This window comes from Neopelma chrysocephalum, unplaced genomic scaffold (assembly GCF_003984885.1).
Source record: "Neopelma chrysocephalum unplaced genomic scaffold, ASM398488v2 Primary Assembly neopelma1_96780, whole genome shotgun sequence".
In the NCBI taxonomy this organism is placed as follows: Eukaryota; Metazoa; Chordata; class Aves; order Passeriformes; family Pipridae; genus Neopelma; species Neopelma chrysocephalum.
The window spans coordinates 454,565-474,362 of record NW_020925424.1 but is presented as its reverse complement, the minus strand read 5'-3'; the positions used below and the strand labels follow the sequence as shown (position 1 = coordinate 474,362).

Below are 19,798 nucleotides of genomic sequence, written 5' to 3'. Positions count from 1 at the left end.
TAATAAAGCCTAGATAAATGACATCCAACAACTTCTCCATTATGAAATTAATTTGATTTTATATTACTTTTTTCTTGTCTCTCCTGTATCTACTTCTTATATTTTTGTTCTCTTCCACATACATGCAGACTGTTTCTTTGACTTAGAGTTTTTAAAATGATTGAAGATAGACTACTGAGTGATGTAGCATTCTTCTGCTGCTTGTCTTTCTACCCTTAAAGACAGACACTGCACTTGCCATTGTCCTTCCTTCTGGCACCTTACCTGCCTGACTTCTCACAGGTGACCAGCAGGGAGGTATCTGAGACGGTTTCAGCTGATTTTGTAGGGAATTTAAAAGGTGGTTTGTCCTACTCTGCTGGACAGAAAATACTTGACTTGGACAGAGGACTGATCTCACCCTGGAACAGGCAGAGAAGAGGATAGTATACCTCTGTACTGATATTGTGTCGCATTGTATACTAATGCCCTGTGCATAGGTGGCAATTTTAACAAGGACTAAAGCAAAAAGCAAACCAGTGTTGCCTTTTTCAGTGTCATTTTTCAATAACTTTCTCTCTGAGCAACACTTTTCCAGACTGTCTTTGTGGTATTAATATGCATATAAAGAGTAATTTTTTTTCCTTTTTCATCTTCTGCAAGTTTCATTTTGTTTTTATGCCCTGATGTTTCTATTATTTTTGCCTATGTGTTCACACTATTTTTTTTAACTCCTGCTCGGTAACCTTTTAGTGTTCTTTCTTCTTGTCTTTGAGGAAAATGAAAAGCTCGTGATGCTGCCAAGTCTTCTGATCATTCTGCATTGAGATGCTATTGTGCCTGTGCCTTTTAAGCACAAAATATTGTTTCTTCGAGAAACTACAGCTCACCTTGATTTCTTTTTCCTTTAAACTCTTCTGCATGAATTCTTACCTAGTAGGGTTTTTTAATGTAATGAAGCCAATAACTTCTGTTTTGCTGTCCCCAATCTCTTGATTTTACAGGCATTCTTACATGAGTTTCTTTCCACTTTCTTGTCCCCAACATATCCCTCTCTGGAGGCACTTCCCTCCTTGACCTATCTGTTATGTGAGAATGTTGTTCTGAAGGCACCAGGACCCTCTGTCTCATACTACTCTCCTTTCCTAGCAGATATCTCATGATTGTACTCTCCCATTGCCATTGAATCAGTTGTATCAGGTTCTTTGTTTAGGGTTTGTTGTGGCCTCCCCCACATTTGTTTTGTTTGTGTTTTTTCATTTTTATTATTAACCAGATAATTTAGCAGTTCTTCCTCCCTCTGTGTTCTGGACCTCAGAGCAAGTATATAGATCATCCTCAGTATGTCAGGAGTGCCTCTACGTTTTCTTTTTTGGTCCCTATATAAGCCATGCATCTTTAGATCAGTATTCCAGATTGAGGTCTTACTACAGCAAGTTCCAGTTACGTCAGTTAAATCATCACTTTTGTCTTAAATTAAATCTGAGATCTTAAATAAGACCTAAGTTCTGTGTTAAAAAATATATTCACCAGTGTTGCATTAAATATCTAAGATGCTCAGAGAATTTAAGCCTATTTCATGGTCAATCTGTGTATTATCACCTCTTCTTTTTAGACCTGTGCTAACTCAGAAGTGCCTCTCACTAGCCAGTGGGCCATTTCCTCCATTCCCAAGCTGATGTCCATCCCTTTTGAGCTGTTGGTGTAGCATCACCCTGCTGGTGAAGATGATGGTGTCCTCCTAGGAGGACCACATGTGACCCTGATCTGTTGTCCTTCCCTGAGCTTTCTTGGGGTCACTCCTGTCCATCTAAGTAGTGCCACGCAGCCAGGGAGGTGGCAGAAATTTGGATACAGTTTCTGGGCAGCAGCATTTTGCAAGAATCTCCCTTTACACTCATGCTCTTGGGGTTACAAGCTCCTTCTACAGCTCTTCTGCCAGAGCCAAGCCTTGCATACGCATCTGCAAGAGCAGGCCTGAAGGCTGCAAGCTCAAAGCTGCTGCCTTCTCCTGCCTTCCTGGTGCACAGCTCACTGAGCAGCATCCGCTGCTAGAAAATAAATCCCTGAAAGAATCCAGTCAACCAGACTTGACTCGCATCAGGGTTTTTTCTTGTTTCATAGATCCTAATGATCCTAATGAAAAAAAAACCTTTCTCACCCTCTTGCTTGCTAACCCCCAGCTCTCGCTGCTTCCTGGCTGCTTGTGTGCCTCACTCTCAGAAGTGCAGGAAATCGGGGAATTCACCTGCCCAGCTCTTGTGCCTGGGGACTGGGTAATTGCCTCCCTTAGATGCTTTATGGGGTTGATTCAGTAAGCCACTGCTGCCAGTAAGAGGAGGGAGCCCACCGATGTCCTCACCCTTCATGTGTGCTGCTGCCCATCCCTCGTGCAGCTTGATGGGGAGCTAAGTCAGAGGCGTGACCAGTTTAAGACTATCCCAGCCCAAAATCACTGGCATGGAGGAGGCAGAGCTGCCTCCAGCAGGGGCATCAGCCACGTTCAGTCACTGGTGAGACTGAAGCGTTGCGCTTTGCCCTTTCAGCAGTCCTTGGAATGGGTTTGGCTGAAGTGTCTCCTCTGCTTCGCTAAGAGCCCTGGAGTTTTAGCAGGAGCATCCGCTCGGCTCTCCAATTCCCATTTTACCGGGAAGGTCAGGAGCTGATGGTGACCTTTTATTCCCTTGCTGAGGAGAGCAGCTGGTGCCCTCAAGTGGCAAATCGCAGAAGGAGAGCGGCCCGGCCGGCGAGCCGGCGTTGGGGTGCTGGGCTGGGGCTGTTGAACGCCTGCAGTGGTTTTGGCAGTTCTAACCATGCTGTTTTCCCCTTGCAGGACAAGACGCTGTGGTGATCGTGGCAGGAAGGACACTTTGTTCCCAGCGGAGTGGGGACCCCGACGGCAGGCATACCTGGACAGCCAGAGGCACTCCCCATTGCTTCATCCACTAACAGCCAGTCCGTAGGGCTGGCTGTGCTGTGTACACCAAACATCCTGCCTTGACTGTGCTTTTGGTCAGTCAGAACCCCCCCAAAAAATCTCCCTGAGATTAGATGGAGTTTGCTTTGGATCTGCAGCCCCACTCGAGCATGTCCGCAGGGGCTGCAGGGGGCCACTGCAGACGACCAGGGAGCCGACTGGGGCCGGGGCTGATGCCGTGAGGGGATGCACGGGGAGAGCGATGCCCATCACACAGGACAACGCAGGGGTCTTCCTCCCCCTCCTGTGCCAGTGGCTGCAGAACAGCCGCCGGGAGGGGGCCGAGGGAGCCGAGCAGCAGCTCTGCCGCTCGGCCGTCCAGAAGCTGAGTGAGTACATCCAGCTCAACTTCTCTGTGGATGAGAGCACACTGCAGCCAGGGAGCTGTGGGACTCTGGATACAGAGATCTGCACCATGTACCTGGCCCAGGAGATGCGAAAAAACGAGGTTCTAGGTTTGAGCTTTGGGAACATCCCTGCTCTGGGGGACTACGGGGAGAAGCGTCGGGTAGGAAAGAAGAGGAAGGGGCATAAGGGGCCTGTGCTTGACGTTGGGTGCATCTGGGTGACGGACTTGAAGAAAAACAGCCCGGCTGGGAAGTGTGGGAGAGTGCGCCTGAAAGACGAGATCCTCTCTCTGAACGGCCAGCTGATGGTCGGCGTGGATGTCACTGGAGCAAGGTAAGGGGGGAAAAGCAGCCACCAGCAGTTGTCTCTTGTGGCACATGCTGCAAGTCATCAGCTCGTGCTGATGAAAGTCCAGGAGCAGATGTTTTGGCCTCTGCTTTCCAGCCCCTGAGACAGCTCTGGGTTCATTCTTAAGGTCTGCAGAAAATAAGTAACGAGAGCAAATCGATAATTAGCTTATATGTGCTACTCACACTTCCACTGGAAAATTTTCAGAGGTCATTGTGTCAAAAAATAGTACGTTGTAAGCATCAGAGGGGCTCCACTAAAACAGGAGTCTTCCTGAGTTTGTATAAAACTGTTTCCTTAAGTAAAAATGAACACAGATGCAGCAGCTCTGAAAGATATTTTTACAGGTGCTTCTTATTTTTGTTGAAACATTTGAGTTGAGGGAAGCTTTTTTGACAGCTAAATGTTGTCTGAGACTTTTTCAAAGCAAGACATTTTTGTGTTTTCCACATTGGAACAACTTAATTTTAATAAATTCCCTTTGATTTTAATGCATTTGCTCTCTTCTGTTTCCTGTCCCAGAAAACTTGAAACCTTTAAGACTTCAAATCAGACATGAAGGTTTTTGCAATGATATAGATTATTCTTGTGGTGTTTTTTTTTAATTCAGCTACTCCATGCTGTAAATTTGTTATTGTCCCAGTCTTGCTCTTTGTGGGCTGGCAGACTTTCTCACGTTTCCCTTTGCAAAGGCAAAAACCTTTCTCTGCTAATGATGCAGATGCAAATGTTCATTCATACCTGAAGTTGCAATGTACCCAAGGGCACGAAATCCTCCCCCTCCTGCCAAAGTGGGTTTATCTTGGGAATGGACAGTTTTGGAAACCAAGTGCTAGTGGAGTGCTCCCAACAGGCAGTGGATGTGGCAGGAGTTAGGGGTAACCATCACTCCCAGTTCTACCATGTGACTGAATAAAAGCAGCGAGTCCTCAATCTGTGGGCACTGGGCAGCTCAACCCATCTGTGGTTTTATAGGTGTGAAAACAACCCTCTGTAATTCCTGACCTGTCATTCAATGAATGTATAAATATTACTACTGGGGCAGTATCAGTTGGTGGGGGCCTCCAAATTCAAGACGGTTTGTGACAGAAAGCACTTAGTTTGCTGTTTCCCCTTTGCCAAATGTCACTGTTCCTAAACCCAAGGAATCCAATACAGTGCTTAAGAGCAGCACAACACATGGAGGAGCTGCCTGTGAGTATCACTCATCTGTCTCTCCTTGCTAGGAAAGCTGAATCTGACTTCTTTAAAGAAAAGTTATTTATTTAAATTCCACCTGATTTCCATGTAAACAGCAGAAACAGGTTGATTATTGCTGAACTTCTTTCTTTTTTTTTTTCTTTCTTTTGATTTAGAGAAACATTATGTGGTAATAAAATCATCAAAGCTCTTTGTTTAACAGGGTATTATTACATTAGAGAGGAATAATGTAGGTGGTGTCATTTTTGGTGATGTTAGTGATTTAGGGAAAATTACTGCTCTCTTCAGACTTAGAAAATTGTGTGTGTCTATCAAACACAATTGCAGGGAAATGAGCTGTATTGGAGTGTGGAATAAAGGTTAGTCAAAACTCTGTCTATTTATTTATCTTCTGTCTATACAACTGTATCTCTAAAACACTTGGGTTATGTTCCCCCAGACAACAACTTCCTATGTATATTGGAACTACTCTACTCTTTTTGGCTCTTACTCACTTACTGGAGTGAGGCTCTTAGTATTCCTGCAGATGACAGATGAATCCTTCATTTCTTGAGCGTAACTGAATGGGGCTTCATTGAGCAAGTCCTGGGAGAATTGCAAAAGAATTATTTTGTCATGAATATCATTCAGTTTGAAATATTTCATTATGAATTTCATCAAGCATAGCTGCAGTGCTTGGATACAGCTACCATATACATCTAATCTTAAAAGTCAGTGCTAAATACATTTCCAAAGTCAAACTATTTTTAAAGAAAGCAGAGTAAGCTACATTACCAGTGTTGACAGTGTGGTAGAAACATGAGATATGATTATAATTTTGTCATTGAGAAAACCCAACCACTGCTTTAAAATATCATGTTTCTCATTGCCAAAAATGACCAAACATTGCCATGTGTGGGAATACAGTCAGAGAACAGGAGGACTTCTTTTTAACCCACAAACTGGAGCTGCTTCCCAAAAATGAACCGAGAAATGTTTTGACAGCCCCACCTTTGCACAGTGTTTCTTAGTCTCTCCTCTTCAGCCAGTGTTCTGGGCAGAGTTGCTAGGATTGCTCCTCAGCACAAGATATGGCATGCCAAATGTCAGGGAAACCAGTTTATTTTCAATGATGCTGAGAAAGTCCTTCAGGAATCAGGTCTGCAATGGAGAGGGAGTTTCAATTGCCACTGCTAAAGGTGAAGCTTTTACTTTACCTGAAGTTGATGGTTTTCAGCAGAGCCAAGGTCTTTCCTGAATGCTTGCTGCTACTGCACATCACATGTACATGCTCCAGGATAGCTGAAACTATGATGGTAATGTTCTGTTCCTCCTAACAGGTCAGTGCTATCAGTAGTTGTGTGGTATGTGGACGTTCTAAACACAGTACTGCTTCTCTGTATGTGCTCACAGCTGATTACAGAGCACAATTCAGAATGTCTAACAAAATCACAAGTGTCAAATGTGCATAGCACTTTGTGCTGCTTTCTGTGGCAGTCAATAACAGTCCTGGGTTCTGCTGGATGAAACCTTGAGGTTATTTGTCAAAAAAGTTCTTGCTGGTGCTGGAAACACAACATGCTGTCCCTGGCTGTAATTAGAGACAAATTCTGCTGTGAACAGCAGTCTTCAGGAGGGTGATCTTCTTCCTTAGCCCCTTGGGAGCCCTGCACACAAGGAGCAGATCTGTGGCTGCAGAGCAGTACAACTGCTGTGACAGTGGGAGCAGAGTACAGGGACCTTTGCTGTGTCCTGAGAAGCGCTGCTCAAAAATCTGACAGTGTAGTTGGAAAACTTGTTTCAGCAGAGCACTCCTTTCAAGGCACTTTTTTATTGAGATCCCCCTTCCTCAGAAGTTTGAATGGCAGGATTTTTTAAAATAGATTGCTTTGCTCCTCCAATAGAAGTATTTTCTTGTTGGGAAGAACATTCTTCCTCTCCAGATGTTGTCACTATTTGATATTCAAGGGCAGTGGTCCAGTTTTGCATTTTCCATGGGGCGCTGCTTCCTGCCCCGCTGTGGTGGGACGCTGTCACTGCCTCAGGAGGCTGGATGTCCTCACCATGGCTACTTTGTTCCTGCACTGGCAGCCGTGCTTGTCTCTGGAGCATTGGCAAGATTTTGTTGCATCCTGTTATTCAGCAGTGTGTCCAAAATGCTTCCACGTGCCCTGAATGGCTTATGGGGATAACACGTATGGGAACAAGGATCAGTGCATCAGCTGGGGCCCTCAGGTTAAGTTTTGGGTAACGAATCCAGTTTTTAGTAGGGTCAGGTCTTAAGGTGTGTTATGGTGGAAGGGGAGGATTTCAGGTTTCTGTGCCTCTGATGGGATTGTGTTTCTTTTGAAGTTTTTGGGAATTTAATTTCTGCTTGGCAGTGCAATCTCCTTTATACAAAATTTTTATTATGGAAAAATCACCCCAAGAAAACTATCTGTGGTCATCACAGAAAGCTTTGTCTCACTGCACCCCACCTCCCAGGCATGTCAGGTTCCATGGATTGATTGCTCTGTTTTACTGTTTCTTCACCTCCTTCCTAAATTTAGCAAATGTGCTGCCAACACAAAGTGCTGCTCAGTGTAAGCAGCTGCCTTGCCTGGTGTTAGTAGGGCCTTGATTATGTTCATAAGAAAATATTTTTGTTTTATTAGGAAAACAAATGGAAATTTATCCTGTCTCTTTGCCCTTGGCCAAGGGGCAAACTTGTCTGTGGGAGCTCCTTGTTAAAATATTAACAGCACTGACTACACAGAGAAAAACAAATACAGTGGTCCTGGAGACTGTAGCCTCCAAACATAAGCTCAGGGAATAGATTTCTCATAACTGACCTAAAAAATGCCCCCAACCTGTTGTGGTATTGAATTAATTTCCTTTTTTATATCATATTACCAATCTTCATGCTGCTAAGTGATGGATCAGGGCACAGAGGCTGGGACCTGGGGCTTGTTATCACGGGCAAGGATGAGAAGCCTGTGCTGACATGCCCTCCAAGCTGCCTGGTGTGTGAGTCCTGAGGATGGAAAACAAGCAGCACGCAGGGATTTTGGCAGAGGGTTTTCTCCTCCAGTTGAGCTGCTATGAGCTGGGATACAGCGAATGTATGCTCAATCTGTGCAAAATGAGAGAAAGCCTATGGATGTCTAACGTTTCCCAGGCACAGCCCAAGTCTTGCTGTGCTCCTGAAATCTGGCTGCTGTATTTTACACTGATAATGGATATAAATACCCCTCCTTGATTTTGGATATAAATTCCTCTGCCTTTCCCCCTCCCCCACCCTTAAAATATTGCAGGACTAAGAGACTAAGAAGGAGTTGTTTTTCTTCCCTTCTTTTATGTCTCCCAGAAAGGTATGAGCAGACTTAGCCACACGTGTTGAGAAATAAATTGCTCTGAAGAAATGAGCTTTATTCCAAATCCTCTCTTAAGAGCCAAAGTCTTAAGCAGAAGGTCACTAATCCCCAGACTCAGCAGAGATCATTTAGCTTGTTTGTCCTCTTTGCTTTGCTAATCTGAGCGTGTGTTCACTCGGTTTCCCCTCCTCACCCTCCTGTTCGTGCCGTTCCTCTCCATCTCTCCATGCCAAGCCCAACATCTGCAGAAGCAAAACTCATTCCCTTGTAGCCATAGTATTTGCGGCATTCCACCACTACAGCTGCCTCCTCAACAGGCTTCCCAAACCCCTCATCCTCCTCAGATTTGCATCTCATTTATTTTCTTGCTTAGCCCAGTTTTATCTAACACCTATGAAAAATGATGGAAAGACCTCCACTGATTTAAACAGCTCACGTCCCATATGTGTTTGTGTGTTTGTGCCAAAATTTTGGGAATAATGTGCTCGCCATTGCCTTCTATGCACTACTGCCACTGAACAACAGAGCTGTCCTCTCTTGGTAGGAAGTGTGATCCCCAGGAGCATACATGTATAAGTAGGCAACATCCCCAGGGTCATCTGCTGAAATTACTCCCAGCCCCGTCTCCGCACGCTTGCTTTCAGAGGGATTGCATCAGGGGCTTTGAAAAAACTTGGACAGAGAGGTTGGTGGTGTTGCCTTAGGAGATGTAAAATTTCCAGAGATTATAAGGGGGTTGTCCTGCACTTTTTTTTTGTGCTTTGGTTTTGTTCTATTGAGCTGTGAACGCTCTGATTAGAGGCTGTACCTTGCTGCCGAATGTGTGGCTGAGCATCTACATTTAATTTGCTGTTCTGACCACACTGTAACTACAAGAGAACAAGCCCGGTGTTTGGGAGGGAGCTCTGCCCTCCCCACTCATCCACTGTGGGAACATCCTGTTTTGGTGAATCAGCCTTGTGACTTGTCATTTACCCTGATACCAAAGTGCCAGCAAGATCCCTTTTCCATCCTGAGTGGGATTTTCAGCCTCACACACAGCAAGCATCCCATGCTCTGAGGTCATCTGGAAGCACAGTCAGGATGCAGCAGAACATGGCTAATTGGCAAACTGCTGGAATGTGCAGAACAGATTCACTTTTTTCTACTGCCCAGCCAACGAACAGGTGAGGCCTTCAGCTACAGCAGCAGTTATTTTCACCACCTCTCCAACACTGCATTTGCTAGCACAGAACAGTGTTTTAGCCATCAATAATTAAAAATACAGATGTTCAAAAACACAAGCAAGGAACATTTCATGCCCCTTATTCTTACTCCTTCTATAATGCTTGTGCCCTTACACACCAATTTGCAATGTGCAGTCATTCACAGCATCTCTTCTAATCTGTAAATGTAAATTTCTCTTCATATTCTGGGAGTCCAAAGTTTTGCACAAAGCAAGCTGTGGGCTAAAGACTGATTTCCGTGAGATAGAAGCTCTGGGCGATGCAAGAGGAGGAGGCAACTGGAGCCATGTTACTGAGAGGTTGTAATTTCCAGCCTGTACTGACTGATGTGCCATGAGTTCCAGAAAGGCACAGCTTCTCCAGTCCTTATTGAAATGTTTTTTTTTCTCATAGGATTGGGCTAAGCGAGCAGCATTCCCCTTCTCAGATGGGTTTTGGGGCTGCTCTGCAAGCAGGCCATGATCATATCTTCTTGCCACCTCATGTACCTTTGGGTGTGATGGTTGCTGTCCTGGACATGTACTAGAACTGAACTGTGACCCTCCAAAGCTAAAAGCATTAACAGTAATGGCAGCTTAAAACCCAGTTATCCTCTGTCACTGGGAATCAGGCCTGGATTGGGAAGGACAGGAGCAGGGAGGGTTGAAAGATGATGAACAGGAGACAATTCCACAGGCAGAGGCTCAACATCAACCTCAGAGAGATGATTTGTCAGCATGAACCTGCCATCTACGGACATAAGTGACAGGATAAATATAAGAAATGTAGGTAAGATAGGAAAGAGGCAGGTTTGTAACTACTGAGACAGCTGCTGCAGTGGATGGCTTTGGGGATGGGCTTTTTTTTTAACGTGGAAAACTCATTGCTTATTTTAGGTGATATGACACTTGCCTCCAGCTCTGAGCAGTATCACATGCTCCTTGAAACTTATTTTTCTGTCTCCTTTTTATCAGATGTAGGCTAAGAGGGGAAGGGTGTATGCATCAATTGCAGACTCTGCAGCATCACTCACTGTACTTGCTGCTTTCTCTGGGTAAAGTTTATGATGCTCAACAAGATCAACTGGGCCTCAAATGGGAAACACTTTTAACAGACCAGTACCAGTGAAAAGATAAGTTGGCAGGCATTGCCACAATGTTTGGGGCTGTTCAAGAAGACTGCTACCTGCCAAGGCAGGACAAGAGTAGGGCAAATGTGATTATTACCAGCAAACTTCACTCTAGAGCATCCAAGTTTCAGGAAGCCCAGCCACACTGAAGCCTCTTTAACAAGACTGTGAGAAACTAGAGGTGGAAAATGGATTCAGGCTTTTTCAAAATAAAACCAAATAGTTGCAATGTGACTGAAGGAGATTATTGTTTCTGCTGATGCCTAAGACTCTTTTCTACTGTTTAAAAAGGCGCCAAGGTCTGTTTTTTCCTCTTCTCCATAGCAAGTATTATAGATAACCAGATGATCTTCTAAAAAAAACACCAACAACTGGCAAAACAAATAATTGATTAATAGAGCAATAACTTTGACTGTGTTTCCTAGTCCATTACTTGATCACTAGAATGGGTTCAGGCTAGCAGGGTAACTGTTTGATGAAACAGAAGTCAGCGAAGTCCTTCTTCTCATCCTCGTACATTTTGATCAGTGTCTTTTTATGCTGCTATAATTGAAGAATTACTAAGTGCTTGACAATTTTTCATAGCCTGGGTTATTTTTATTCCAGTAGTGAAGAGAAAAACACAGACATGTGGTAACCAGTAAACTTCGTGTTATCATATATCTGAATACAGAGCCCAGATGAGGAAAATAGACTAGAGGTTGGGGAGTTTCTTCTTGAAAACTCATGGATGACAAATGGACCCAAACCAGTGCGTGATGTTCTCACTGAAAATCGTTTCTAACAAACACTAATTGTTCTGCTGAAAACAACATTTCATGTTTTCATCTGTAGTAGAGTTGTACTAAAACAGATTTTTCTCGGTTTCCTCTAGAGGGCAATGTCATATAAATATTTTAAGCAATTTTTGGGTTCTGTCAACCGGGAATTTAGCCTGTCTTATCTAAGAATTTTTAAGACAGCAGTGAAAAGTGTTTCTTTACGTGCTTTTAGAATGTGTATATACATAATATAGTCTGTTTCTTGGGCTTGTTCAGAGCAGTATCTAATCCCTTTAAGGAGCACAGAAATGCATTTTGGGCAGATTTGCCTATGCCGGAATGCAGAGAGGAAACTGCTGCTGAAGACCTGACTCCCTTCTCTACCTGTGCAACTTCAAGGACTTCCAGTGGCCACTCCTTATGTAACAATTGTAAAAAAGATATAATCCAGTCCTCTAAGAATGAAGTTACCAGTTGCTATAGCTTATCTTGGTAGCTGGAACTTCAGAGCGGAGGATAACTCTAAATACCAAGTCTGAGTGGTTCATAGGACCTAGGAAACAGAAGGGTATGTGTTACTATTTATGTCCCTAAAAATTTATGTATTCCCAAGTTTGTTAACCATATTGCTTGTTTGATGGCTGTTAGTAACAATGCAATTTTCAAATAATTGTCCACATAAACAGCTGCTAAAATTAGTATGAATCAAAGGTGGCCACTCTGGACCTTAATTTAACTTAAAGGATATTTTCAGTCACTGTAGTATAGAAATGGCAAATATAGACAAAGGCTGTTTTATTTTCCTTAAAGCTCAGGTGTGTAATTTGAAACACATTTCCATGGGCATAAACTTCTTTGTTTTTTGCCTGTATCATTACCTTCCTCTCTTCTCCCAAGCTGACACTACTAAAAGGGAAATTTGCTCTTGATATCCCAACATGAAAACGGCTTTAGGAAAATCCTTTTAGAATTCAGTCTCCTTTCCCCTCCTGATGGTCACTAGTTCTTTGGAGAATCATTATAATGGCCTTATTGGATTAACTTCCAAATCTCATACATTTACTAAATTTGTGGGTTATAATTCTTTGTAAAATATTTTTTCCAAAGAAATAGTGGGCAATCTGCAGTTGCCAGGGTCTCCAAATGAATAAACCTGTTTGTTTGTTTTTCCCCAAACAGGAAAAGCAATTAATTTAAGTAAAACACTTATTCCCAAAAGTGCTCTATTTGAAAACAATGGCCTGTGAACAAAAAAGGCAATAGTTGCATTGGCTTCAAAGACAGCAGACATTAGGCAGCAAAGCAAGATTTGCCCTCTTCTTTTGAGTAACAGCATCTCTATGAAAAATCTGAAGACACAGCTTTTCTGCAGCTTTTACAAGCTTAAATAGGTGATAATTGCTTTTTAATTACTGCTGCTGGCCAGGAAGGGCTTTTTCCTAAACTATGTCTTAACAGAAATATGATAAGCAGTTGGTAAATTTTAAATTCCCGAGAAAAATTTTTAGAGACACTAGTGGAAACTAATTATTCATAGTTTCATTTCTCATACTGCATCAGAAACTTTGTGCTTGAACCATATATTCATCACTGCCTTGGTTTAGGGCTTGTGTTTAGATCTCACTGTTTCTAAATTAGCTGACAGCTTAATGCTTAATCACGGGGATTATTCTTTGCTTTTGGCTGGAAGGAGCTATGTTTGGGGCTGTAGGTGTGTGGGGAGGTTGATTCACCCTGATCTGGGATCTCTGTACGTGGGTAGCCCAGGGAATGTCACACTTGCCTGGTTGCAGGTCCTGAAGGAACCACCAAGGTTCACAATTTTGCGTCCTCCTGCTCACTCTCTCTTCCTTCTTTGCTGGTGAGTGGTCTGCAGTGCAGCTTTCTTGCTGCTATGCCCAAGGCCTCTGACAATTCCATAACACTGTGGGTTTCAGTGGAATTGCTTCCCACTTCCCTGCAATTTGCCTTCCAGATTTCCTCCTGCCACTCCGTATCTGTCCCAGCAATACACAAAATAGTCTCCTCTCTGATCTGTTTTTCTATCGTGGCCTGCATTTGGAAAGTAAGCAGTATATACAGCAGAGCAGAAAATTATTTAGTAATCTAGCCAGTTTCATCAGGATGAACTGTGTGGTTAAAATAAATCGGATTTCAAGAATTCACCAGTTATGCTGTGGAGAAAGAAATAATAGTTTAAAAAAGTGTACAGATGCCAAATGGATTAGAACTTTAGAATGGCTGGTGAGTAGAATTCAAAAGCAACAAGGATTTACTACAGGGCTCTGCTTTAAATATATAAATGGACTCTCAATAGTGGATGAGAAAGGCAGAATCTTAGTGCTTTATGAGAATGATTTTGTGACTCAAATGCTTTCTCTGATGACCTGAGATTCAAATTAGAAACCGTGGAAATGAATTTAAGGGTCATCATCATTAAAAAAAGTGTCATTCAAGTTAGTAGAGAAGCAAACATCTGTCTTGAGAGAGGTAGATTTCAGAGCTTCAAAACAAAAGAGTTAAACAACAAGAGGGTAGAAAAAATTTAGGATGGAAGAAGGACTTAGAAATTCATTAATTCTGACTTGCTGAATAATAATCAGAAGTGTTTTGTCTAATATGTAATTAAATTAGATATCATTATCTGTTAAAACCGTTCAGCCTGCTCAAATAACCAAGGAAACCAATCCTGAGTCCAGGTGTTAGCTCCCACACTCCCCAAGGTTTTCCTGGCCTCGGGGATATTCTCTCATTTAATGATAGTATCAATAATAGTATTAAAGAATAGGAGAAGGAATATTCTCCTCTTTTATATAATCTTCAACATGCACAGCAGCACACCTGGGACCCACTGCCCATGTCCTACATTAGAGGAGTCATGCGTGACTTGGCAAAGTTAAGATCTCCTCTAGATTAAAAAATGTCAGATACCATGCTATATACCGAGTCATAAGCTGCTGTAAGAATCTAGCATGAGCCCAATGTAAAGAACTAGTTTAAATTCCATGTAAAATTTTGACTCCCTCACATTTTAGTGGCATTTACTACTTCCTTGTAGCTCATGCTGCTCTCTGCAGCAAGCCCATGCTGGTTCCGTCTTTACCTTCCATTTCTCTTCTGCATGCTTCTATTTTAAATCATTGATGTGTAAGTTATTTTTGCATAAACTGTGCATGACTTAGAGCTATGTATCTGCCTCCTGTCAGGGTCTTACAGCCTAATGGATAGCACGTGTGGACTTAAAAAGTGTTGGGTCCTGGTCAAGCCTTTTCCCCACGCTGTGAACAAGTCATGGCCCCGGTGACAGGGAGGTGATGACAGCAGCTCTCATTTCTGCAGGTGCTTGAGATCTCCGGGGGAAAAGCACTTTATTAAATGCTGTGTTTTATGGTGGAGTATTTCTTTCCAGGTACTTGCCTGTCTGTTGGAGGGTTATAAAGACAGAGCAGCTTCATAAGGGCTAAAATTCTTTGAAATACCTGTTTCTGCAGAAGTACATTTGAGCAATACAAATAAGCCCTAGCTTAGGAGATACCTGCTTGGTTATGAATTTAGCTATTATCCAGTCTTCCTAAGTGTCTCCAAGAGGCGTCAGTGTACACAAGTGAGACTTTACCTGTGGAGTTTTCCTAGAATAATGACAGAACGGAAAGATTGAATTCTGTTTTTCTGAGCCCTTGAAGCCAAAAGCCTGTCCTTTTCTGTGCCTAGTGCTAGCTTTGTGGGAAAAAAAAAAAGAACCCAGCCTTGTTTTTGTCGTGGTGCTCTAGCCAACACACAGCTGAAGTCTGATTTCCAGATACGGTATTTGAGATTTGTTGTGAAGTGAGAAGGTCCAAAGCCAAGCCTGGTGGAACTGCCAATTTTCTGGTTGAGTGCTTGCTCTAGTTTATAAAGCTTTGCATATTATACCCTCACTGTGTTGTCTTTTAGAGCTGAAAGAATGCAAAAGTCTAGCAGGGCAGCTTTGGACAAGGGAATGTGTATTTATTGGGGAAAATACGGCTTTATTGGGGAAAATGTGATGAAATGGCTTCCTATTCAATACAACTCTTATTTGGTGAGAACTTCCTTGCAAGTACAGACAGAGTTATTGGGAAACTGAGGAGGAATCAGTACCAAAGATAAGCATGTGAGAAAAAGAAAAACAGGATGAAATATAATAATGGCCCATCTTCGCGAGCGAAGATTTGGGGAAAGGTCTTTTACCTTTCCAGCCTGCGCAATGGATTTTTTAGGTGAGACACAGCCTGCGCTGAACTGAGCCCACCCTTTAATCCTAAGGTTCATCTGCCGGGGCCAAGCAAGCTTGGACAATGGCAGTGAGGTCCTCAGGACGTAGGTTTGTTTAGAGTGTCCTTCTCATAGATGGATGGCCACACAGGGCTAACGACCTCCATCAGGCCAGGAGACCGGGATTTGAACCCGTGGTCGCAGCTAATTGCATGGCTGCCTGGACACATACTGGGAACAGTCTGGTAATGCTGGGGGCATCCCCCTACCCCAGCCCCCAAACATTACCCTCTCTCATGCTCACTTCACACATGTCCCCCTTGTTCTATGGTCCCCAGTTTGCCAGTCATGGATCCCAGGGGCAATGTGCAGGAGTGGTGTAGCAGTTCCAGGTGCAGACACAGGGAGGAGGTTTGTGCTGCCATTCATGTTGTCCAGGGCATTCTGTTTCTGCAGCTCAGTTCCCCAGGCTCCTTTTCTGAGGACTAACTTGGTGCAGGGAATGGAACCAAAAAGTGAACGTGAGGTCAGGCTGAGAGTTTCCATCTTGGTCACATTTTGCCACCTGCTCTTTCAGTGGCATTCATCAAAGTGGCCTGAAAATTGTGTCCTGAAGAAGTAGCTTGATTGAATATTTAAGTTTTAAACTTAGCATTGCTCTTATTTTTCCCCAGGTCACCTGCATATTAGAACTTTTAACCTTTAGATTGTGCCAATTGATCAAATGTTCCTGTGATTATTAAAGTTTGATTTTTTTTCCCTTTCAATTGATAGCAAAATCTGCTCCTGACTTTAAGGAAGGCTTGAGACCTTACCAAATGAAAGCCTGAAACCACGGAAGAGCATTTGTTGCTCACACAACCTACTTCTCTTTAAGTACAATCTAAAGGAAAATTATTTTTCATCCCTTGTTAAATGGATATATAATCATTGAAAGGGAAGAAGGTGTCTCCCAAATGTTAGGAGATAGATGAGCAGTTCCTCATTTTCATATGGGTAGGCATTATGGCGGGGCAAATTGATTAACTAAAAAGGTGACTCTTGGTTTATGTAAAAGGAGAAATGGGCCTGCAGGGTGCTCAGATATGATCAGCTACCACAGACTGGTCCAAAAGAAAACATTACACCTCAAAGAAATTAACACTAAGCTAAGGAAAAATCATAAATCTTCAATCCAACAAGATAAAGAAATAGTCTAGGGAAAAAATCCAAACCAGATCAGAAATTCAAGAAAGATTCTGCCCATGGAGCTCATAGGCACAGTGTCTGAGATCTGCAATCAGTACCAGATGCTACTGATGCAGTGTGGAGCCTGTAACAAAGACATGCTGGACCCATTCAGCCCAAGCAGGAAGCCTTGCAGATTAAATTTGTATTAGTTGGAGCCTGTAGATTGCTTTAGCAAGCAAAACTGAGCCTGGGTGTTAAGATGATCTGGATCAAGAAATCCAAATTAGGTTTCCTCCTTAAAGAGGAACGAGCACATTTTGGCACCACTTTTTCATAACGGTTTTAGAAAGAAAATATTTGGAAACAGATGCAGTAAGTTTCTGTATATTAAATCCAGTCTGTGAAATAAAACTACTCTCTCTGACTGCACAAAACAGTCAGAAGACTCCTGGAACAAAATCCTGCCTAAATTTCATGTATGTTTTAAGGAAGACTCTTGAAACATTAATAAGTGGCGAGTGGATGGCACATTCTGACATGTGCTGGGAAGTATGCACAGATGAAATGCAGGATGGTTTGCAATGTTTAAAAAGCAAACAAGATGTGGACTTCCACTTTGAATATCATAAGGTTCACAGCATATTACATTAATGGAGGCTATTCTAGCATGGAATGAAAGCCACATTTGGAACAATCTCTGCAGCTCTGGTTTAGGACACTGGGGAGAGTAATATAAAATGACTCCAGGGTGGAGCACAGGTTGCTGGAGGGAGCAGCCACTGTTGTAACCTACATTATTTTGTAGTTAAAGAGAAGGGGAAAATGTTGCTTTGGTAGGAAATCCTAGTGAGCAGGCACATATGGGCAGTGAATTTCCCAAGGGGGAGTTAACCCCTGAACTGAAAGCATGTGTAGCCCTATGTGCTATACAAGTCCCACTAGCTGGCAGTGCAAGTGGTGCCTTAGCATCCCACTGGGTGTTTGAAGAGGGGTAAAACACTCTGTTCCTTTGGCTGCTCTGAAAATGCACCACGCCAGAGCTTGCATTACTCTTGGGCGAGGTGTGTTTGAGTGTTGGTGTGCTCCCGGCAGCCTTCCTCAGCCAGAGGGGTGGGCCTTGCCAGCATCATTGTGCAGTTGAGGTCATGGCTGGGGCTATGAACTGGCACCAGCCTTCCTCTCCCTGGCCCTTCCATCTCTCATCTTTACCTTATGCTTAATCTCCCTTGTGCTTTTTCTGGGATGTGTGGTCACGTTCCATTTTGCGTCATGGCTAAATCACTTCCAAATACTGCAAGTGGGTGAAGGTAGGGAGAGCACCTGGAGGCACCATCCTGGAGTAGATTGACAGCAGCATCTTGATGGGTTTGCTGATCTCTTGCCCAAATTAATTTTCTCTGGTAGTTTTGGATATCCCAGCATGAGACCTGGACAGTCGCAGGTGTGCAGAACCCTCCCAACCTGCAGCAGTGCCTTGCTGCCTCCAGCTTGGGGTTGGCAGGTCTGACGTAGATTTTTCCCCTATCTTTTGACCCTTTGGGTTTGTAATGAGATGTACATCGCGTGCTGTGTGTACAGAGTCTTGTTGCTGGAAGATTCAGACTGCTGTTCTCGCGCAAAGAAAACAAGCCCCGTTGATAGCTGCATTCCCCTAGGCTGCTGAGCACCCCGTGCAACATTTTACACTCAGCAGAGCTTAGCGGAGTTAAAAATAGTTCTTGTTGTCAAAATATTTCTTGGTAGTAAAAATGTCCTTAGGATACTTTGTGAAATGGTAACCTTTGGACCAGCCGGGGTAAGGAAAAATCAGAACATGGTTTTTAACGCCACAAAAAAAAAAGTTCGTCTTAATTGTGCAATATGGGAGAAAGGTTAAGAGCAGAGAAAACTGGCATCACCTTGGGGAGGGAAAGAATGGAATTTAAACAGAGATCTAAGGGTGAGTACATAATGTAAGATATTATATCTTCTTTAAGTATTTTTTCCTTCAGTGCTTGAAATTTTATCTGGGAGAAAATGTCTGACTCTGTGTAGTGCATGAAGGTCTTGCTGGGAGTCTTTGAATTCAAGGAAGGGTAAAACCTGGCCTTTCACTTTTAATTTGATTTTAAAGGGTAATTAAAATTCTAAATTTGGCTCCCAAGTTATAATTTCTAAAAACAAGCTTAGATAAGTGTTTCCACCCTAGGAAAAAAACACCCTCAGTGATAAAGGATTGTTTTGAGCAAATGCATGTTCCTGTGTGGAGTCTCAGACCTGGGTCATGCACCGCAAATAAGTGAATGTATTAAGTGAACAGAAATTTAAATTAGCAGAGGGCATTACTGAGAGAAATGCAGACAATAAATAGGGAGCAAGTTGTGAAAGATGGCTTGATGATTTTTTCATTTTAATAACTGTAGCTAGAGTTATATGTATCAGATAAGGCAAATTGCTTTAAGGCTGTGTGATTTCTGGCTTATTACTCTCTGTTTTATTTCAGCAATACTAGTACATTTCCTTATATCTGTTTTCTACTCTTCAGTCTGGAGATACTGCTTTGTATTTTGAAGTTAAATACAATATACTTAATGCCGTGTAAATCTCTGCTGTTGGGTACTCTATGATATCATATTATTCTGGTACTACACACTTAACCTGAATTAGAGAACTGCTGGGTGAGAAGGCTTTATCCCCCATAGATTTGTAGTAACCTCTAAATAAATTCTATGAGCACATAAAGAAAATAATTAAAAAGTGAAGTCAAAGCTATATAATGTAGATACATTGCATCATAGTTTGGAGTTTCATGGAATATTCTCTGAAAGTATTTTTTCATGTATATAATTGACTTTTAAAATTATCAGCTTATAAATAAACTGTAATGCGTAAAATCAGCTCTAATATGATTGCTTACTAAATATAAATATTTCACAAACAGCTCTCTGCCCAAAGAGCTCAACCTTTGGCTAATGGGGCATATTTGGAAGATAGTATTCCAGAAAAGGGCTTGTGGGAGAGGGTTATCAATACAATCAGTCTTACTTCACCCCTCTGAAAGGAAACCCCCAAGCAGAAGGAGAAGAAAAACAGTCTACTGGAGACTAGTGATCTTATACATTTTAAATAACAATTGG

The 19,798-nt window shown here is 42.7% G+C and overlaps 1 protein-coding gene across 6 annotated transcripts in view; it reads left to right on the top strand.

Annotated features, from left to right (window-relative positions):
* PDZD2 (PDZ domain containing 2) overlaps positions 1-19,798 on the top strand; it is a 204,380-nt gene that overhangs the window by 62,659 nt on the left and 121,923 nt on the right. For all 6 annotated transcript variants that reach the window (XM_027709482.1, XM_027709481.1, XM_027709477.1 and 3 more), the window contains exon 2: positions 2,813-3,637. In XM_027709482.1, coding sequence (XP_027565283.1) covers positions 3,159-3,637 — 479 coding nt within the window. In that variant the 5' untranslated portion in view covers positions 2,813-3,158. The remainder of the gene's footprint in view (positions 1-2,812; positions 3,638-19,798) is intronic.